The 22230-nt window shown below is 41.1% G+C and overlaps 1 protein-coding gene across 6 annotated transcripts in view; it reads left to right on the plus strand.

The window, feature by feature from the left end:
• Positions 1-22230, plus strand: part of LOC137375327 (endothelin-converting enzyme 2-like) — a 172804-nt gene that overhangs the window by 12245 nt on the left and 138329 nt on the right. For 5 of the 6 annotated variants that reach the window (XM_068042327.1, XM_068042324.1, XM_068042325.1 and 2 more), the window contains 2 exons: positions 3960-4104; positions 8609-8824. In XM_068042327.1, coding sequence (XP_067898428.1) covers positions 3960-4104; positions 8609-8824 — 361 coding nt within the window. The remainder of the gene's footprint in view (positions 1-3959; positions 4105-8608; positions 8825-22230) is intronic. The other variant, XM_068042329.1, reaches the window with a different exon arrangement.

The following is a 22230-nucleotide window of genomic DNA, read 5'->3' on the forward strand; positions in this document are numbered from 1 at the left end:
TTTAACATAATAAACCATGCCAAAGTGCTTCACAGGTGTGTTATAAAACAAAATTTGATACCAAGCCACATAAGGCAATACTAGAGCAGATGTCTAAATTCTTGGTTGAAGAGGTAGGTTTTAAGGAATGTCTGAAAGGAGGAAAGAGAGGTGGAGAGGTTTAAGGAGGGAATTCCAGAACTTAGGGCCTAGACAGCTGAAGGCATGGCCACTGATGATGCAGCAATTAAAATCGGCGATGCTGAAGAGGTCAGAATTAGAGGAATGCAGATATCTCTGAGGGTTGTGGGTCTGGAGCGGTTACAGAGGTAGGTAGGGGCAAGGCCATGGAGTAATTTGAAAATGAAGATGAGGATTTTAAAATTGAGGTGCTGCTTAACTGGGTGCCACTGTAGGTCATTGAGCGCGGGAATGATGGGTGAATGGGATGGGGCAAGTTAGAACATGAACAGCAGAGTTTTGGATGTCAAGTTTATGGAGCGTAAAATGTGGGTGGCCGTCCAGGAGTGCATTGGAGTCTAGATGTAACAAAAGTATGGATGTCGGTTTCAGCAGCAGATGAGCTGAGGCAGGGACAGTCGGGCGATGTTACAGAGTTTGTCAAGACTGTGCTTTACAGTTAACGACCCAGTTATGTTTCCAGGAAAGTTATTGTTACATCAGGTTACATAAGATTGCTGACAGTTTTGTATTTCAACCATCCTGTCTGTTTTGAATCTAACATCATTGTGGGCGTGCCTCTGCCACATGGACTGCAGTGGTACAAAAAGTCAGCTCACCACCACCTGTTCAAGGGCATTTAGGGATGGGCAATAAATGTTGACCTTGTCAGTAATGTTCATGCCCCAAGAACAAATAAAAAAAAAAGTCAGTTGATTGATTTCAGTGGCACTTGTATGAGTTCAGATAAACATGTGAAACTCTCATTACAAGCATGAAAAGGCCTAATTGATTTGACAGTAAATTATTAAGTAAGTTTATGTTGGAATGTGAGAGAGAGCTAACTCAAACATGAACAAACACTTGTTTAATTATTCACCATAAATAGTTTTGCATGAGCCAGTAATTTTGACCCCTTGTTTGTTCATGTTAACACTTTAATGACTTGGATTAGTTCCTCAGTTTAATCTCTTCCTGATTCAGAAAGTCCCCTGAAATTTAAAGGTGTTCAATGATGTGTATTTTTCTAATTTTGAAATAATTAGGCTATAAGAAGTGATTTCCTCTCGCCCGTATTGGCAATGTGTTTCCTCAATTGAATACACAAGCTGAAGGGAAAGGAACATTTGATTTTGTTAATTTCTTAATTAACAACAAAGGTTGGATTGAGACTTACTCAGCTGAGATGATATCTGTCATTGATGCAAAAAACAAAGCCTACATGATACACAACATAAACCCAACAGCTAAGACATTGCACAACCTGAAAGTAGCCAAGAGAGCCATGCGGAGGAGAGGGAGATACCGCGCAAGCACACTGGATCAGCTTATGTCAAGAAATCCAAACTGCATGCAAAAAAGGAAATCTACAAGTTATGTACGAAGGGGTCAGGAGGGCAATTGGCCCTGCCATCACCAAAGTTGCTCCCCTGAAGTTGGCAGATGGTGAGGTACTCACCAACAGAAGTAAACAGATGTCCCAGTGGACTGAACACTACTGTGAGCTGTACTCCTATGAGTCTGACATCTGCCAGTCTGCGCTTGACACTCTCCCGCAACTTGGATCAATTAGCTGAAGAACTCTCATCACTGGAGCTCAAGAAGGCCGTAGACCACCTAGCAAACAGAAGGGCACTGGGCAAGGACAGAATCCCAGCCGAACTGCTCAAGCACACAAAGTCCAATCTATTGCTACACCTTCTCTGCTGGAAAGTAAGCTCTGTTCCGCAGGAGATGCATGACGCTAAAATCATTACACTATACAAAAACAAAGATGACAGAGGAGACTGAAAAATCTAGAGGGGCATCTCACTTCTTAGTGTCACGGGGAAGGCCTTTGCTAGGGTCATACTTACAAGACTCCATTTACTTGCAGACTGAGTGTACCTGGAAGGGTAGTGACGTTTCTGTGCCGGCAGATCTATGGTGAATGTGATCTCCATACGCCCGCTGTAAGAAAAGTGTAGGGAACAGAGTATACTCCTTTACTTGCTTTCATAGATCTCACTAAGGCATTCGACACCATCAGCAGAGTAGGGCTGTACAAGATTTAGGGAAACATTGGCTGTCCACCGAGGCTCCTCAGTCTCATCCGCTCCTTCCAGGACAACATGCACTGCAATGTACAGTTTGATAGCTCTACTTCCAACAGTTTTGGAATGAAGAATGGAGTGAAACAAGGTTGTGTCCTAGCCCCCACTGTTTGGCATCTTCTTCTCAATGCTCCTGAGCTTCGCCTTTCCTGCAGATATGGAAGGAGTCGACTTGCACATTAGGTCAGACTGCAAGCTCTACAATCTATCAAGGCTGAAAGCGAAGACTAAAATCACATCACATCCTGATCAGAGAACTCCTCTACGCTGATGATGCTGTGCTAGTCGCTCACACAAAAACTCAGCTACAAAGATTCATGGATTGTCTCCTGTGCCTGTAACTTTTTCTCCTTGACGATAAGCATTAAGAAAATAGTGGCCAATGGACAAGGTATGGCATCTCTGCCCCTGATCACACTACGTAACACCCCACTGGAAGTGGTTAGCAAGTTCTGCTACCTTGGATCCACAGTGACAGACAATCTGTCCCTTAATGCAGAGCTCGGTACATGCATAGTGAAAGCAGCCTTTGGTTGACTCTCAAAAAGCGCATGTGATAACACCAAGCTGACCCTTGGGACCAAGCTAATGGTTTATGTGTTCTCAGTACCTTGCTGTATGGCTGTGAAACATGGGCGACTTACAGCTACCAGGACAAGAAGCTCAATAATTTCCATCTTCGCTGTCTGCGGGGCATTATGGGTTTATCCTGTCAGGACAAAATCACAAATGTGGCAGTCCTCTCAAAGGCAGAACTCCCAAGTGTGTTGGCACTAATCAAACAGAGGCAGCTTTGGTTGATCGGACATGTCCACAGGATGGAAGACGGTTGCATATCCATGGACCTTCTGTATGGTGAGGTAGCTGGGGCCAGACAACCAATGGGGCACCCAAAACTCCGCTTTAAGGATGCTTGCAAGAGTGACATGAATGCCTTAAATGTCGACCATTGCACCTGGGAGTCAGTAGCTGGCGTAAGAGGGAAATGGTGACTCATTCATTCTGTGGACTGGTGTGCACTATCATGACAACCAGTTGCTATAGCAGCTTGGCAACAGGCGCCAAATTCAAAAACAGCAACTCACAGCGTCAATTTACAGCTTCATGTGCAGCACTTTTGGTAGAACCTGCCGCTCAAGGATTGGCCTTCACAGCCATCAGCAAAGGTGCACCAAGAGAAGACATCCCACCTAAATGGATTGTTTGCTGCTTGTCCATCATCTTTCGTAGATGGAAGGATGCCAACCAACCAACCAATTTCTTAAGTTTTTAAAGGCTATTTAAAATTAACAGTCTATCATATTACAGGTTTTTAAGTACTAACATATTTTAATAATTATTTTTAGTACAGGCTTAAAATGATGTCTGACAGAAATGTTTAATTTATCGTCAATGGAATATTTTTCATATTGTAGTTTTTAATGTTTTTTTCAAATCTACTCTCCAGCTTCATTGATAGACAGGTTCCGATTAAGAAATCTCAGTAAAGTGATTTTTTTTTTCTGCAATGGGCTTTATTGGCATTGTTAAATAATACACCCATTGATTCTTTGTTCACAAGTATAATTTTAGTTCAAATTATAATATCTGTTAGCCTTAGTGTTTCTTCAACCATCTAACCAGCTTTAAACCAATCTTTTTTTCAAGACTTGTTAACATGGCACTAACTCATTATTTGTCCTTAATTTTTTAACTGTTTTTCATTAGGTTGGTTTCAGAAAAGGAAAATCGCTTTCTTTGGGACCAATTGGGACAAGAACACAATTGGAGCTGACCCTATTAGCAGTCCTCTTGGTTGTGGTCATGGCGCTGATTGGTTGTATTATTACGCTGGTAATAAAAAATACCCAAGGTAAGCTAAGATTGTGTAATCCATTAGCATAGGTTTGGTTTTATCTGATTATTGGTCTGAATGACAACCTATTTGTTACTGCAAATTGGGAATATGAGTTTTGTTTCTTCATTTCTTCTACTCTTAAGGTTCTTCATCTTTTTTAAAACGTCCTTGGTATTTAAAAAAAATGTAAAAACCTACACTTGCATTTATATAGTGCCTTTCCATATTTGGGGCATCATAAAATGCTATTGAAGTAGTTTTGAAGTGTAGTCATTGTTGTAATGTAGGAAATGTGGCAACCTATTTGAATATAGCACTGCCCCACAAATAACAATGAGAGATATGACTAGATGACCGGTTTTTAGTGCTGTCCCTCTCCTCAAAAAAAAAAACAGCCCTTGACACCACCGTCCCATCTCCAACCTCCCTTTCCTCTGCCAAGCCCTTGAACATGTTGCCTCCTAAATCTGTTCCCATCTTTTCCTGGAACACCATGTTTGAATCCCTCCAATCAGGTTTCCACCCCTGCCAAAGTACCGAAACAGCTGTTAGCAAAGTCAATAATGATATCCTATGTAACTGTGACAAAGGTAAACTTTGCCTCCTTGACCTTCTCAACCTGTTTGCAGCCTTTGACACGGTTAACTACACCATCCTCGTCCAATGCTTCTCCACTGCCATCCAGCTGGGTGGGACTGCTCTCACCCAGTTCCATTTTTATCTATCTAATTGTAGCCAGAGAATGACTTGCAGTCGCTTCTCTTCCTGCACCCGCACTGTTACCTCTGGTGTCCCACAAGGATCTATCCTTGGCCCCCTCCTGTTTCTCATCTACATGCTACCCCTTGGCAACATCATCTGAACATAGAGTATTAGTTTTCTCATGTAAACTGATGATACCCAGCTCTACCTCTCTACCACCTCTCTCCACTCCTCCACTATTGTTAAATTATCAGACTGCTTGTCTGACATCCAGTACTGGAGGAGCAGAAATTTCCTTCAATCAAATCTCGAAGACTGAAGCCATTGTTTTCAGTCCCTGCTCCAAACTGTGCTCCCCAGCTACCGACTCCAACTCTGAGTCTGAGATTAAGCCAGTCTATTCGCAACCTTCGTGTCACATTTGATCCTGAGATGAACTTACGACCGTACATTTGCACCATCAATAAGACTACCTATTTCCACCTCCATAATATTGTCCGACTTTACCCTGTCTCAGCTCATCTACTGTTGAAACCCTCATTCATGCTGTTGTTACCTCTAGACCTGACCGTGCCAATGTACTCATGGTTGGTTTCCCACATTTTACTCTCCGTAAACTTGAGATCATCCAAAGCTCTGCTGCCCGCATCTTAAATCACACCAAGTTCCATTCCCCTATCACCCCTGTGCTCGCTGACCTACATTGGCTCCTGGTCAAGCAATGTCTTGACTTTAAAATTCTCTTCCTTGTTTACAAATCCTAGCCCCTCCCTATCTCCTCCAGCCCCACAACCCTCTGAGATATCTGTGCTTCTCTAATTTCGGCCTCTTGAGCACCCCTGATTTTTAATTGCTGCACCATTGGTGGTGGGGCTTCAGTTGCCTGGACCCTGAGCTCTGGAATACCCTCCCTGCACATCTCTGCCTCTCAAATTCACTTTCCGCTTTTAAGACACTCCTTAAAATCTACCCCTTTGACTCTGCTTTTGGTCATCTGACCTAATATCTCTTTATGTGGCTTGGTGTCATATCTTGTAAACGTTTCTGCATTGATTTTTTCAGTGGAGCGCATGGCACAAAGTGAACTAATAATGGAGTAAGACAGGAGCAGATTGAAAACAGCGCTTCCAAAACAGGAATTTGGCTACAGTAGAAATTCAGAGCAGAAAGGAAGAAGGGGAAGAATAGTTTAATTGGAATTTAATTTGTTAAAGAATGGCAACAAATTCGTGCAGGGTATGGGAGTTTTGAGCAGCAGGAAAACATCTGTAAGAGTGAAAAAGATTCTGGAAGTAGAGGGCGAGCAGCTAGTCATCATAGTCCATGTGAGAACCAATGATATAGGAAAGATAAAGCTTGAAGTCGTGTAAAAGAAGGTCGAGATTAGGAATAATTTTGGAGCAGGATTACTATCCCTACTATGTACTAAAGTAGGAAAGGTGGCAAGATTAGAGAACTCAACATGTGGTTAAAGAGTGGTATCAAGAAGAAGGTTTCCATTTTGTGGGGTATTGGTAGTTCTTGGAAAGATGGAACCTATTTTATGGGGAGGGGCTACATCTGAATAGGTAGGGAGTTAATGAACTTGTAAAAGGGATAAATCGGGAAGGGGAGGGTTATTTAAATTGGGGTGCAAGGGAACATATAAGCAATTAGAACAAGTAGCAAATATTGAAATTGATGAGGTAAATATATAAATAAACATAATTTAGCAAAAAGGATAGCATTCAGATAGAATAAAAGAAGTTAAAGAGAAAAATAAAATTGACCATTTATAAGCAGAGGAATAAGGTGTTATTTTGAACAAAAGAAAACAGGGGGAAAAAGTAGCTTTAGACATGAACTACAAAAGATACATTGCACAAAATTGAGAAATAAATTGGGGGAATTAGAAGCAATTATGTCATAGGAAGCTAAATGCCACTAACAGAAACTTGGCTGCAAACTGGGCAGGAGTGGAAAATAAACATATGAGATGATAATTTTTAGGAGTAATAGAATTGGTAAGAAAGGGGGTGGCGAGATAAGACTGGTAATGTGGAACTATGTGCTTTAAGAGGACTGATGTGAAAAAATACAAGCTTCAGTTTTAGACTAATGGATGTGGCGGTGATTAACCAGAGTACTTTGTCAAGCTTCTTGAATATTGTTGCAGAGACCTGACTGAATCCAAATTGAACACCAGTGAATAAGTTATTTGTGAGTAATTGCCACTTGATAGCACTGTTGATGAATCCTTCCATAACAAGTTGATTGGGAGTAGACTAACTGGGTGATAATTGGCTATATTAATTTACCTGTTCTCTACGGACATGACCTTTTCCAACATTGTTGAGTAGTTATCTTACAGCTGTACCGAAACTGCTTGGCTAATGTGACTGGTACTAGATGGAATGTTGTTGGGACCTGTAGCTTTAGCTACGTCCTTTGCCTTCAGCCGTTTCTGAATGTCATGTAGAATGAATCTAATTGGCGGAAGACTGGCAACTGCGATGGTGGGCACCTCGGGAAGAGGCCAAGAAAGATTGTCTGCTCAACACTTCTGGTTAAGGCTGGTTGCCGATGCGAAGGCTCAGTCTGCCCTTTCTGGTCAATTTATAAGATGCCATATCCAGTATTCGAAGTAAAGCAAGCAAGTTCTCCCTGTGTCTTGGCAAACATTTATTCCTTAACAAACACCACTAAAAGTAAATTATTTGGTCATTTACCTCATTGCTATATGAGGGTTCTTACATGAAAACTGGCTACCATGTTTGCCTATATTACAATAGTGACTACAGTTCACTTCATTGGCTGTGAATGACTTTAAGAGGTCTTGACGTCATAAAAATGCGATATAACAAAAGTTCATTTATTTCTTGCTTGTATCCTTAGGCTTTCAGCATTTTAATGAAAATTAAGTTTTTGTTGATTTTGCAGCTCATAAATGTTGCTGAAATGAACATTAATACTATAGTAATAAAAGTCAGATATATTGTAATATGAACATTACTGTAAAAATTACTCCCAAATATATTTTTTTAAATCAAATACTACTTAACCTATCTTTCAAATATCATTTTGCTTGTTGACTATTCTTTTTTCTAATTTCATTATTTTAAGTGCAATTTTACTTTTTTCTACTTGCTCTATCCTTATCTATCTATTCTAAACAACTTAGCTGAGTTATTTTTATTCGTTCCTGGGATGTGAGCATCACTGGCAAGGCCAGTTTTATTGCCCATCCCTAATTGCCCTTGCGAATGTGTTGGTGAGCTGCCTTCTTGAACTGCTGCAGTCTGTGTGGTGTAGGTACACCCATGGTGCTAACTTTTCTGCAGTTGTTTGATACAACTGAGTGGCTTGCTGGGCTATTTCAGAGGGCAGTTTTAAGAGTCAACCACATTTCTGTGGGTTTGGAGTCGCATGTAGACCAGACTGGGTCAGGACAGCAGATTTCCTTCCTGAAGAACATTAGTGAACTGGATGGCTTTTTACAACAATCTGGTAGTTTCATAATCTTCATTACTGAGACTAGTTTTGTTTTTAATGCCAGATTTATTAATTAACTTCATTTAAATTCCCCCACCTGCTGTGGTGGAATTTGTACTCATGTCCCTGGAGCATTAGTCTAGGCCTCTGGATTACTAGTCCAGTAACCTTACCACTTTGCTGCCATTCCCTGGTGCATCGCATGAGGGTCATGCAGACAGTTTTCCAATTCTGTTTAACTGTGTCACCTCAGGAAAAAGGACCAGACCTCAAGATTAATTTATCATTTTACATTTATAAATTTGTATTGTGAAAAGGAAGCCTACACAGATTTTTCTCTTTGCAGATCCTTCACATAAAATTTGTCTGACAGAAACTTGCATCATGGTGGCTGCTAAGATAACAGAATCGCTAGACCGTACAGTGGACCCTTGTAATGACTTTTATCAATATGCGTGTGGTGGATGGATAAAGAAAAATCCATTGCCAGATGGAAGGTCACGTTGGAATACTTTTAATAGTTTATGGGACCAGAACCAGGCGGTTATGAAGCATCTTTTGGGTATGTAAAAGGGAACAAATACAATAACTACTGAATGTGATTTTGACAAGGCATCATGCAGGCATATACAACTATATTTTAATAGCATGTATGTTCATTACAGATTAATTTAATAATCGTATGGTTTCCTTACTCTTTATGTTCATCTCTACAGTAAGTGATGCTTAATGTGCTTTATTTATGATAGCATCAGAAGCTACTTTTAGGTTTTATAATATTTTCTGCAGCGCTAAATGCAGAACATACTTGGTGATAAATTATTGTGATATTTGTAACCAGCAGAAAGATACTTAGAATGCACATATTAAATAAATGTCCAGTTTGTATTGGCAATTTTCAGTACAGCTTTCAGCACTAGATTCCAGAACTGAACTATTGCAAACATGTCAAAAAAAATCCTCCAGTGCATAATTTAACAACAAATCCTTGTCAAACTCCCTTTGCAAAGCAGAAATTCTAAGGTAACACTATGCAATTTCAGAGTACAGAGAGAAGATATAAAAGCATTCAACATAGCTATCACTACAAAATTGTAATAATTTTAACATTGTAAACTTTTCTGACTGTGTTTGTTTTTAGCTAAAGTTTTTATTGTTTGTGAAGACTTAAATTTGGTCATGTGGTTCACATACCTATACTCCAGCAATCTCAAATATAAAAAGACATTCTTAAGTCTTCTTACAACTGAACTCAAGAGGCGAGGTGAGAGTGACTGCCCTTGACATCCAGGCAGCATTTGACCGAGTATGGCATCAAGGAGCCCTAGCAAAACTGGGGTCAATGGGAATCAGGGGGAAAACTCTTAGCTGGCTGGAGTCATACCTAGCACAAAGGAAGATGGTTGTGGTTGTTGGAGGTCAATCACCTCAGCTCCAGGACATCACTGCAGGAGTTCCTCAGGCTAGTCTCCTAGGCCCAACCATCTTCAGCTGCTTCATCAATGACCTTCCTTGAATCATAAGGTCAGAAGTGGGGATGTTTGCTGATGATTGCACAATGTTCAGCACCATTCGCGACCCCTCAGATACTGAAGCAGTCCGTGTAGAAATGTAGCAAGACCTGGACAATATCCAGGCTTGGGCTGATAAGTGGCAAGTAACATTCGTGCCACACAAGTGCCAGGCAATGACCATCTCCAACAAGAGAGAATCCAACCATCTCCCCTTGACATTTAATAGCATTACCATCGCTGAATCCCCCACTGTCAACATCCTAGGGGCTACTATTGATCAGAAACAGAACTGGAGTAACCATATAAATACCATGGCTACAAGAGCAGGTCAAAGGCTAGGAATCCTGCGGCGAGTAACTTATCTCCTGACTCCCCAGAGCCTGTCCACCATCTACAAGGCACAGGTCAGGAGTGTGTTGGAATACTCTCCACTTGCCTGGATGGGTGCAGCTCCAACAACACTCAAGAAGCTCGACACCATCCAGGACAAAGCAGACCGCTTGATTGGCACCCCATCCATAAACATTCACTCCCTCCACCACCGACACACAGTGGCAGCAGTGTGTACCATCTACAAGATGCACTGCAGCAACGCGCCGAGGCTGCTTAAACAGCACCTTCCAAACCTGCGACCTCTACCAACTAGAAGGACAAGGGCAGCAAATGCATGGTAACACCACCACCTGCAAGTTCCCCTCCAAGTCACACACCATCCTGACCTAGAACTATATCGCCGTTCCTTCACTGTCATTGGGTCAAAATCCTGGAACTCCCTTCCTAACAGCACTGTGGGTGTACCTACCCCACATGGACTGCAGCGGTTCAAGAAGGCAGCTCACCCCCACCTATTCAAGAGCAATTAGGGATGGGCAATAAATGTTGGCCTAGCCAGTGACACCCACATCCCATGAATGAATATAAAAAAACATTGGTGTTATTAAACTGCTTCATTTAGTGTTGATCCAAATAAGAGTAGTAGCTAACTGATCAACATTTTGGGTTGCAGTGAACTAACTGTATTGCAAAAGATACTGGCCTTGTGACAAGCAATGCCTGCCAAGTTGGAGTGGGTGATGGCTTTTGTGCTTAGAGGAATCATCCCAAGGGACTCAGGCACAAAAAAAATATTTTCAACACAAAGCCTGGTCTGTATGATTGATATTAGGACAGATTTAGTGGCACATAATGTAGCCAATAATTTTCATGCCTCTGCACTGAAGTTGTAAACAAACTGAAGCTAGATCCTGTGTGCAGTTCACCCACTTAGCAGGGTCCAAGTAAGGCAACTGAAGGGGAAGCGAGCTCTTGGGGAGAGTGGGAGGTTGGGGGGAGGGGGGTGGTGGTGGGGGGTGTGGGGAAGGTCAGGTGAAGAAAGGAGCGTAACATTTGAAGCTGTACTTGAAGACACCTTGGAACAATCAAAGGATGTACTTTGGTAAATTATGATGCAGGAAGCCTTGAAACCTTGATAGAATCATGATGGAGATGAAGTGGGAGGAGTGTGGTTGTGTTCATTTGTGTAATTCGACATAAATTATTCTAAATCATTTTTCCATTGGTTAAAGTCTTTAGTTATTCATGGTTGGATAAGTTTATGTGGCCTAGTGCAAAGGGCTGACTAGTTTTTTGCTCTGTACGCTGTATTGTTTAGCTCATGGTAGAATGGCAGGTTTGGATGGTATTTGTGGTGAAATCTTAAAAGCTGCTGTAGTTAAAGAGGGCAGTAAGAGTAATAATCCTTGAATTCAGTGCAGGAAATTGCTAATTCACTTTGGAGTCATCTTTCTGAGGTCTGGAACCAGGATGTGGGAGGTGTGTGCAGTTAGAAAGCGTTATCATCGGGGTAGTGTTGGAAACCCAACCGACTTCAGCTCCTTCACCAATGACCGTCGCTCCAACTTAAAGTCAGAAGTGGGGATGTTCGCTGATGATTGCACAGTGTTAATACCATTTTCAACTCCTCAGATACTGAAGCACTCTGTGCCCACATACAGCAAGACCTGGGCAACTTTCAGGGTTGGGCTGATAAGTGGCAATTAACGTTCTTGCCGCACAAGTGCCAGGCAATGAGTATCTCCAACAGGAGAGAACCTAACCATCTTACCATCTTCCCTTGACATTCAACCGCATTACCATCGCTGAATCCCCCACCCTCAACATCCTGGGGGTTACCGGTGACCAGAAACTTAACTGGACCAACTGTATAAACACTGGCTACAAGAGCAAGCTAGAGGCTAGAAATTCTGCGACAACTAACTGACCTCCTGACTCCCCAAAGCCTGTCCACCATCTGCAAGGCACAAGTCAGGAATGTGATGGAATACTTTCCACTTGCCTGGCTGAGTGCAACTCCAACAACACTCAAGAAGATCAACACCATCCAGGACAAAGCAGCCCACTTGATCGGCAAGATCTATCACCTTATACATTCATTGATTCCAACACCAGCGCACCTTCGAAACCTGCAACATCTACTACCTAGAAGGATAGGGCAGCAAATGCATAGGAACACTACCACCTGCAAGTTCACCTCCAATTCGCATATCATCTTGACTTGGAACTATATCGCCACTCCTTTGCTGTTGATGGTTTAAAATCCTGGAACTCCCTTCCCAACCGCACTGTGGGTGTACCTATATCACATTGACTGCAGCGGTTCAAGAAGACAGCTCACCACAACCTCTTGAGATCAATTAGGAATGGGCAGTAAATGCTGGCCTTGCCAGCAATGCTCACATCCCATGAACAAATTTTAAAAAATTATTGAGCCAGTTTGCTGGAAGGTGATGGACTGTAGGCTGTGTCGTCTAGCTAATGATCTTTGAAGGCGGCAGGACGTATTGAGAGAATAATTAGCAAAGCATATGGGATCTTGGCCTTCATAATTAGAGGTATTAAGTACAAAAGCAGGAAGTTATGCTGAACCTTTATAAAGCTCTGGTTAGGCCACAACTAGAGTATTGCGTCTCGTTCTGGACACCACACTTTAGGAAGGATGTGAACTCCTTGAGAGGGTGAAGAGAAGATTTACCAGACTGGTTGCAGGGATGAGGGATTTTAGCTACAGGTTAGGTTGGAGAAGCTGGGGTTGTTCTCCTTGGAGCTAAGGAGATTGAGGGGAGATTTGATAGAAGTGTACAAGATTATGACAGGTTTAGATAAGGTAGACAAAGAAAAGCTGTTCTCATTAGCTGGTTGTACACTGACTAGGGGACATAGATTGAAGGTTTTGGGCAACAGATGCAGGGGCAATGTGAGGACGAACATTTTCACACAGCGAGTGGCAATGACCTGGAACTCGCTCCCTACAAGGATAGCGAAAGTGATCACTGATTTCAAAAGGAAATTGAATGGGCACTTGAGGGAAATCAAGTTGCAGGGTAACAGAGATAGAGAGGGGGATGGGACCAACTGGATTGCTCTACAGAGAGCTGGATTGGACTCTGGCTGAATGGCTTCCTTTTGTGCTGTTATGGTTCCATGGGCAGGATTTCTCACTGCGGGCTTTAGGATCCTGCTATCCAACTCAAATTGAGGTCGGAAGTCTGCACAGTGAGGGGAACAGTCGCTCATCTGTGATTTACCCCGAATTGGCCAGTTTGTGGCCAGAGGGTGTGCTTGCTGTCCAATTAAGGATGGCAGGTGGGCTCTCGAAGCTGGAGGGCAAATAGGAGACCCTCCAGCACTGAAGAAGCAGAAGCTGGCCTTGTAAGGTAATTGAGGGAGAGGGCACCCCAAGAAGGAGGCTTCCACTCTCCAAAATATTTTAATGTGAAGCAAAAAAAGTCCTCAGCAGCCGGGCCACCATTGTGGAGGGGGATTCCCACTACAGAGCGGCCTGTCGCTGCAACTGAATCCAGGCAGGCAGGGAGGGCCTGTAAGCTGCATGGAGTCCTGGCTGCCCGGTCTGATGCCAGGAGGCTGCTTCCAGAGAGCTACCTTGTTCCTGAATGTCTCCGGGGACCTGTAGGCCTTCTGGAATTTTCCAGTCGGCCTTTAACAATAGGCCTTAATACGGCATTAATTAGATGAATTGGCTGCCCACCGCTTGGCGGATAACTCTGTCATCTCCTCATCCTGCCTCCAGGAAAATGGGCCAGGGACAGGATGGAGCTGAGGAATTGGTGACACGAGCTTGTGCGCCTCCATGCCCAAGTGCAAAGGGGCCTAAAAATTCAGCTGTATGACTTTAATGGCAGAGTGGGAGGTTTGGATGGTATTTATGATGAAATCATAAAAGCTGCTGTAGGTAAAGAGGACAGGGAGACTAATGAGCCTTGAGTTCAGGGCAGAAAATTGCTAATTCACCTTGGAGGTTAGGGATTAGGATTTGATGTTGCAGAATGCTGCATTGGTTTATGAAGACAGAATCCTAGTGAGATTGAAAGCTATCACAGAATCTTATTGATATCAGTGGCTCACAAGGTGTTTTCTCTATCATGTATCTCCCATTTAAAGGAATGTCCTTTGATGGGGTGTCCCAAGCCAATGTAATTGTCTGTCTTAAATCTTGGGATACAGATGAGATACAGGTCAGTTCAGCAGAACACTGAGTGCCTAATGGGCCTAGTGGTGTGCCTGAACACTGGTACTTTTATGTTTAGCCAGTTATTTGAGCTCTGCTCCTAATTTTTTACAATTGCTTTTACTTTCTGCTTTAAAAAAAAATAAAATTGTGCTGATTGACATATGGAATATGTGCCATATTTCTATTTTCAGTGATATTGTTCAGCATAGCCAGAAAAGAGTAAAGTTACTTTTACCATTTTCCATTTATATATCTTCATCCCAACTTCAGAAAATCACTTCCTAATACATTAGAATTCTATTTTCCCTTTCCCATTCTGTGTCTCACTTGGAGGTGGTACATAATATTGCAATTTACTTTCTAGGTTTTGTGCAGACTTAGGCCCACTGAAGCCGCATTGAGACTATCCAGTCGGAAAAACATTCAGCAGGTCACTCAGCATCTAAAGACAGGACAGCATAGGGCTGTCAACTCTGGTTAGAAGTATTCCAGGAAGTTTCGCCAACTTACTGCTTTGCCTCCACATTCCTGCCATCCTGACTCATCCATCCTCGGCTAGATGCTCGACCAACTATTAAGTTTAAATCTGAGGTTGATAGATTTTTGTTAACCAAAGGTAATAATCTTCAGCTGCTCCATCAATGACCTTCCTTCAATCATAAGGTCAGAAGTGGGGATGTTAGCTGATGATTGCACAATGTTCAGCACTATTCGTGACTCCTCAGATACTGAAGCAGTCCGTGTAGAAATGCAGCAAGACCTGGACAATATCCAGGCTTGGGCTGATAAGTGGCAAGTAACATTTGCGCCACACAAGTGCCAGGCAATGACCATCTCCAACAAGAGAGAATCTAACCATCTCCCCTAGACATTCAATAGCATTACCATCGCTGAATCCCCCACTAGCAACACCCTAATGGCTATCATTGACCAGAAACCGAACTGGAATAGCCATATAAATACCGTGGCTACAAGAGCATGTCAGAGGCTTGGAATCCTGCGGCGAGTAACTCACCTCCTGACTCCCCAGAGCCTGTCCACCATCTACAAGGCACAAGTCAGGAGTGTGATGGAATACTCTCCACTTGCCTGGATGGGTGCAGCTCCAACAACACTCAAGAAGCTCGACACCATCCAGGGCAAAGCAGCCCGCTTGATTGGCACCCCATCTACAAACATTCACTCCCTCCACCACCGGCGCACAGTGGCAGCAGTGTGTACCATCTACAAGATGCACTGCAGCAATGCACCAAGGCTCCTTACACAGCACCTTCCAAATCTGCGTCCTCTACCAACTAGAAGGACAAGGGCAGCAAATGCATGGGAACACCACCACCTGCAAGTTCCCCTCCAAGTCACACACCATCCTGACTTGGAACTATAAAGCCATTCCTTCACTGTCGCTGGGTCAAAATCCTGGAAGTCCCTTCCTAACAGCACTGTGGGTATACCTACCCCACATGGACTGCAGCGGTTCAAGAAGGCAGCTCACCACCACCTTCTCAAGGTCAATTAGGGATGGGCAATAAATGCTGTCCTGGCCAGTGATGCCCGCATCCCATGAATGAATAAAAAAAAAAATTGGTCAAAGGTGGGTATGTAGATTCAGGTCACAGATCAGCCTGGATCTCATTGAGTGGTGGAACAGGCTTGAGGAGCTAAATAGCCAATGCCAGTTACTGTGTTCCTATGATTGGGGTGCATTGCCTTCCCATGACAGTTGGAAAGTGAAGAGAACCTTCGTTATCCATTGGATGATTCTTGACAGTTTGTTTGTAAAACAGCTTTTTCCCCATATTCAATATTTTTAAAACAAATGAAAGTGTTCAGATAAAATGAAAAAGCCATCATTTTTTTTACTGCCCCTATGATGTTTCTCCCTGGTTGCTTGCAGCAGTACCCTGGAGATTAATCTTTAATTCCTCGCGACTCTCAGAGAATCCTATAGGGTTGGCAACCCTTTAACTGACAAATCAACACTTAAGATATAACCCTTGAACAGGAAAAGAAGAGAAAGAGTATTTAAAGAGGAGTGGAACAAAGAGACGAAGGAATGGGAAAAAACACACCTGTAAAGGGCTTAAAGAGAAAATAGCAGATGTTAAATAGCTGGTGATATTTAATGAGATGATAGGAAGAGGTATAATTCAAGAAATTAAAGATATTTAAGAGACGTGTGAATAGCTGGCGCTGTAGTGGGTCTGAAGTGGAAATTGCAAAACAGGCTAAAATTAAGGTCTGAAGTTATTAAAGTTAATTTATTTGCATAAAATGCACATCCCAACATCCCAGGATACCCATTTTATATGGTTGTGTAGATAACAACATTATGTTATGCTGGTGTAAACACCAGGAAATAGAGTATATGCTAAAATAATCTAGGCCTGATTTTTATTTAAGTATCTGCAAACTGAAGGGTACTTTAGATGTCAGCACAAAACCTGTCTGACAAATTGGTGGCACATTAAATGAGTTAAAATCTCCCATGATGGATTATTGTTCATTTTCCTAATTTGTTACATTCATTTTGTGCTCCTTAGCAGGCATATCCATTCAGGAAATCTACTGTTGGGACTGAACTTTAAAAAAACAAATTATTGACAAAACAGATGCAAAAGTTTTGTGATAAAGATACACTTACATCATTGCTTAGCTGATGGTATATTGTATCTGGTGGAATAGGAGAAGAGTTTGTGGCAATCCAAAGCTGGAGGTCTAAAGCAATCTCTGAATCCCTAGCTAATTAAACCATGCCTTGCTTCTTTTGGCACAATGCTTCATCTTCACGTGCACAAATTTTCTCCGGTTGGAAGGTATACACCACTTTTTCATTTCCTTTAGTGTGGATACGTCACCAAAAATCTCAAAGATCAACTCAAAGCTATGTAATTACAGCTATGGAAATATTGCAGTATGAATATTTTTCTACCAAGCTTCAAACAATAAATACATGGAATGGGAAGTAAACCCATTTTCTCTATAATATCTGTGCCTGTTAATAGAATTTATTTTTTTCTTAATGGAAACTGATTGTGAATCTTCAAATATTTTTAACTGTTACACTTTGTGTGTGGAACATATATTTTTTTCCCCAAATCTTCAAATTAAGAAAAAGTTATCTGTGAAATATATTTATTCTAAAGTGTTCATTTTAAATTGAAGGTTTGAAATAGCTTATTTACTGAGAAATGTGACATCTTGTCCATTTTTATATTTATTATTATGATGTGAAAAATTACTAAAATGATCTGAAATTCTCAGTTGACAAAACATCCTTGGAAAAAGTGTTTCCACGAAGTTGGCATTATGTCAGAAGATGAGAAAGCAATCCATTCTACTTTAAAGGAAATGAGACTTGATAAAAATCTACTCCAGTGAGGGCAAATGGTTAATTCATTGCCAGGCAGTTTTATGTAACTTGTACTTTTGTTTTTAACATTTCTTTAAGGTCCATTAAGTCTCTGTTCTTCCTGCTGTACTTTGATGCTAGACAAAGATGAAGCTTTATGCATGGGGTGGTTAATGAGTTTTTTCCCCTCTTACAATATGCGACAATGGTCTGGTTTTTCCTTTGTGCATAGAAACTATGAGTAACATTGATGAGCATGGGCATAGACCATTAACCCCCACGCTTAAAATCTTTCCAAAACACTTGATATTCATTCAGCCTTTTTAATTTATAGCTGTTGAAAAATAAAAGAACAGGACTTCACACTCAATCAATACATAGGTATCTGCTTTCATTATTAGAATTCTGGATTTGTACTGAATATACAGTACAAATCTCCTGTGACATTTCTCTCAGTGAGTTAGATTATTAGCTTTTTATAACCATAAAGATTTTAGCAACTAAGTGTGTTAGGGAAAGTGTTGAAAGAAATAATGTGATACCTGCAAGAAATGAAAGCTATATGAAAAACTTTTAATTTTTATAGATGAGTATACATACTACGGTTACCAACGCTCCTGAATTATCCAGGAATCTCCTGGAATAAACATAAGTAGTAGAAGCTGGAGGATGCCATTTGACCCTTTGAAACTGTTCCGCCATTCAATAAATGGGCACTTAATAGTCTACTGCTGCCGATGCATCTTCTGCCTTGTCCGTCAGTCTCTCTCAAGCAGTGAGCCTCAGGTATGCCTAAACACTGAACTCTTCTAATAGAAATAGGGCATATTCTGCCAAGCAAAGAAGCCTGGATAGGGCGCACCTCTATTGAAAGAAATAAACTATGGAATGAAAATTGGGTGTTCCATGATCAGGTTTACTAAGAGAAGTATATGGAGGAAGGAGTGATAGTATATAAAGTAAAAGACTCCTGAGAGTCTGGGACCTCAGCCATTACTTTAGTAAACGTAAGGACATTGAAATAGGGATTTGTTCTGTTTTATTTTAAATATAATTGAAAATTTAGAATTGTAATCATGAACTGAAATTCAGGCCTGTGATTCTGGGCAACGCTGACCTGGCCTCATTATGTTTGTGTGTGTGTGTTGTTAACTTGATAGCATGATCACAGGGCATTATTGATTGAAGCGAGACAACACCAATAGGGAACATGAAAAGAGGTTAGATGCCATGAGTGATGATGGTCCTCCAACAAACTATGACATGCTACTAGTATTTACTACTGGTACAGATAGCACTTTTATTTCTGACCTTTTTGCAGCATCAGGGGTTTTTGGGCTCCCCTTTTTCCAGTGTTTGTTGCTTTCCTTTCCCAAACATAAGGTCTCTTGCATGCCTTACTCGCCAACAAAAAGCCATGTGATCAAATGTCCAGGAATGGCAACTATAGTTGGCAACCATAATGTATAAAGGCATTTCTGGTACTACATAGCAGGTCTGTCAGTATCTGAAATAAGAAAGGGCTAGTTAAAAGTTTTCCCTTTGTAGCAGTGATCAAAACAGGATATGGGAAAGAAAATGTGAAGAGTACAACTATGTTAATTACTACTATAAGCAGGCAACTAATAAGTTTACTACAATCAGAAGCACCAGATACAGTATATTAGATTATAGAAAGTAACTGTAAGTCATTGTCTTAAGTATTTGGAGCCAGACAATGGTATGGGATTTGCTATGATGCATCTGCTATGGAAGCATAGAAAAGTACATCAGGAAGATTAGCCAGTGGATACAATGGAAAAGTAATTGAAGGTATTATGGAGGTAGCAGTCCTTCCAGGATACCAAGTGTAGAGGGGAAATTCTTGATTTTTATTACAGGGTTTACGGTTTCCCTTTTTGTCTGTATAGTAAGTGATTGCATAAGGAAAGTGTGATAATTGTATCACATTCATAGTGACTTGTTTAGCATATTTAACCTGAGATGAACAAATAACCAGGTAGTAATGGGATTTGGCAACTATATTAGATTGGTCTGTTCTGAATGAATCAAAAATATTTTTTGGCATCATAATATCATCTGCAGATGACGTGCCTTTCTTACACTTACTGATGCTTTTTCACTGGGTGTTTCATTCTTCCTGACATGGGAACAGGAGTAGGCCATTCAGACCCTTGAGCCAGTTCCTTCCTTTAATTAGGTAATAGCTGATCTGTACCTCAACTCCATTTACCTGCCATTAATCCATATCCCTTGATATCCTTGCCTAATAAAAATCCATTGATCTCGGAGTTTAAAATTTCAGTTTTCCTCACACCCACAGCTTTTTTGGGAAGCGAGTTCTGCATTTCCATTACCCTTAGAATGTAAAAGTGTTTTGTGATTTTACTCCTGAATAGTCTAGGTCTGATTTGAAGGTAGTCCCCTCTTGTTTTGGATTCTCCCACAAGAGGAAATGGCTTTTCTGCATCTACTCTGTTGGAACCTTTTTTTTAGAAATTTTAAACTAATCAATTAGATAACCCCTCATTCTTCTAAACTCAAGGATCATTTTGGTAAAGCTACACTGTACCCCATCTAAGGACAGTATGCTCTTCCTGAGGAGCAGTGTCCAGAACTGAACATAGTACTGAAGGGGGTCTTATCAAGCCTCTGTACAAGTGAAGCAAAACTTCCTCTCCTTTGTATTCCAGCTCTTTTGAGATAGTGGTTAACATGCAATTAGCCTCTTTTGATTACTTCTTGTACCTATAACAACTTGGGTATGCCAAAACCCTATTAAAAGGTATCTGAAGTTTAACATCACTTGAAGTCTGTTAAATGACATTGTACTGTGTCTGACTTTGATTTCATACAGGCTGACATTCTTTAATTGTTGTAACTGGCATTAGTGTGTCTTTTTATTTTAGATTATCTGAAAAATGTGGCAAAAAGGGGTAAATTCAGCAATTGTGTGGTTGAAGAGTGCTAGTAGGAGATAAACTATAACACTGGATTACCAATTCTCCCCTCAAGCACTGAAAGCATGGGATCATTGAATTTACCCCATTTAAATTATAATTTGTACTTTGAAGTAAGGATTTATGCAAACCTAGCAGTCTTACTCCAATAGCCCAAAGTTAAAGTGAATATTTTTGTAAAATGTTAACATTATGATCTTTTGGAAACGCACAAACATAACTTAGTCCAAGCTGTACTTCAGTTGCTTCATGTTAGTTTGTTGTGACAGTTGTAGTTGGTGATATTGCAAAGGTCAATCTCACTGACTCAGAGATACGAGTACGATTACTGAGCCAGTGGTCATTCTGTCTAGACACGAGTGCCCTGCTGGATGTCAACCAAGTATTTAGAGAGCATATTCTAGTCTCCACTTGCCATGCCTGTCAGCAGTGAGGTTCAAGCCCAACATCTTCTGACTCAGCTGGGAATGCTGCCAGTAAGCCAAAGGTTCATTCCCTAAAATAATGCACAGGTAATTGTTTTGTGATGTAGTAAACAAAGACAGAAAAAGGGTTCTATGGTAGTTGATCTTTGTAGGGGTCTTGGCCTGGAAATTACATTGTGTAATATATTCATGTGCTTGCTTCACACATGCATGTCAAATTCCTTTGCCCACCATTTTAACAGCAACAAGAGCCCATTTAAAACAAAAAGCTTTGCTATCTCATAGTGTAGTTTCCTGTAAAGCAGTTTCCTTTAAAGTAGTAGAAAGGCTGTGTTTATTTGTATATTACTCGTCTAACTTTTTGTTGACATGCCCATCATACTTTCTGTTTGGGCTATTTGTGTTTCTTAACATGTAATGGTGCCTTAGATATGAGATGTTATACTTATTGATTTGAGGAAGTTGAAACTGAATAGCATAAAAATCCAATTCCTTTATTGGCAATGCTACATTTCCTCCAAGAACGTTTTAATTGAAATTCCTGTCTGGTAACAGTGGATTGGTCTGAGAACCATTTATTTGGACAACTGGGTGTCTGTTAAATGGAGTCACAGTAATGCTGGTTTAGCATTTGTTCCCAAAAGAGATTACATACAACTAAGAAGTTGCTAAAATGCAGCTTTTAAAATCTTTTCATTTTCTTCAAAGGAACCTTTTGGGCAATGCCTGGCTATTGCCAATTGTGAAATGATAACCAGTGATTATCCTTCTTGGGGAAGGAAGTAAATGGGGTGTCTGGAGTTTTAATGCTGGTCATATAAAACTCCAAGACAAGCAACCAGGAACACCATGTAGGTGGAATTTCCATTTGCCTGATATAAAATACAGACTCTTTCATAGGAACACAGCCAGAGAGCCTGGGTGAAAGTTGTCAACTGTCAAACATTAGGAACTTCCAGTTCTGTGAATGAGTACTCCTGTAGTTTATTCAGCTAAAAATGACATACCTTACATAAGAACATAAGACATAGGAGCAGGAGTAGGCCATTCGGTCCCTCGAGCCTGCTCCGCCATTCAATAAGATCATGGCTGATCTAATTGTGGTCACAATTCCACTTTCCGGCCGGCCCCCTTAACCCTTGATTCCCTTGTCGATCAAACTCTAACTCAGCCTTGAATATATTCAATGACA

The sequence above is a fragment of the Heterodontus francisci genome, chromosome 11, assembly GCF_036365525.1.
Source record: "Heterodontus francisci isolate sHetFra1 chromosome 11, sHetFra1.hap1, whole genome shotgun sequence".
Classification (NCBI taxonomy): Eukaryota; Metazoa; Chordata; class Chondrichthyes; order Heterodontiformes; family Heterodontidae; genus Heterodontus; species Heterodontus francisci.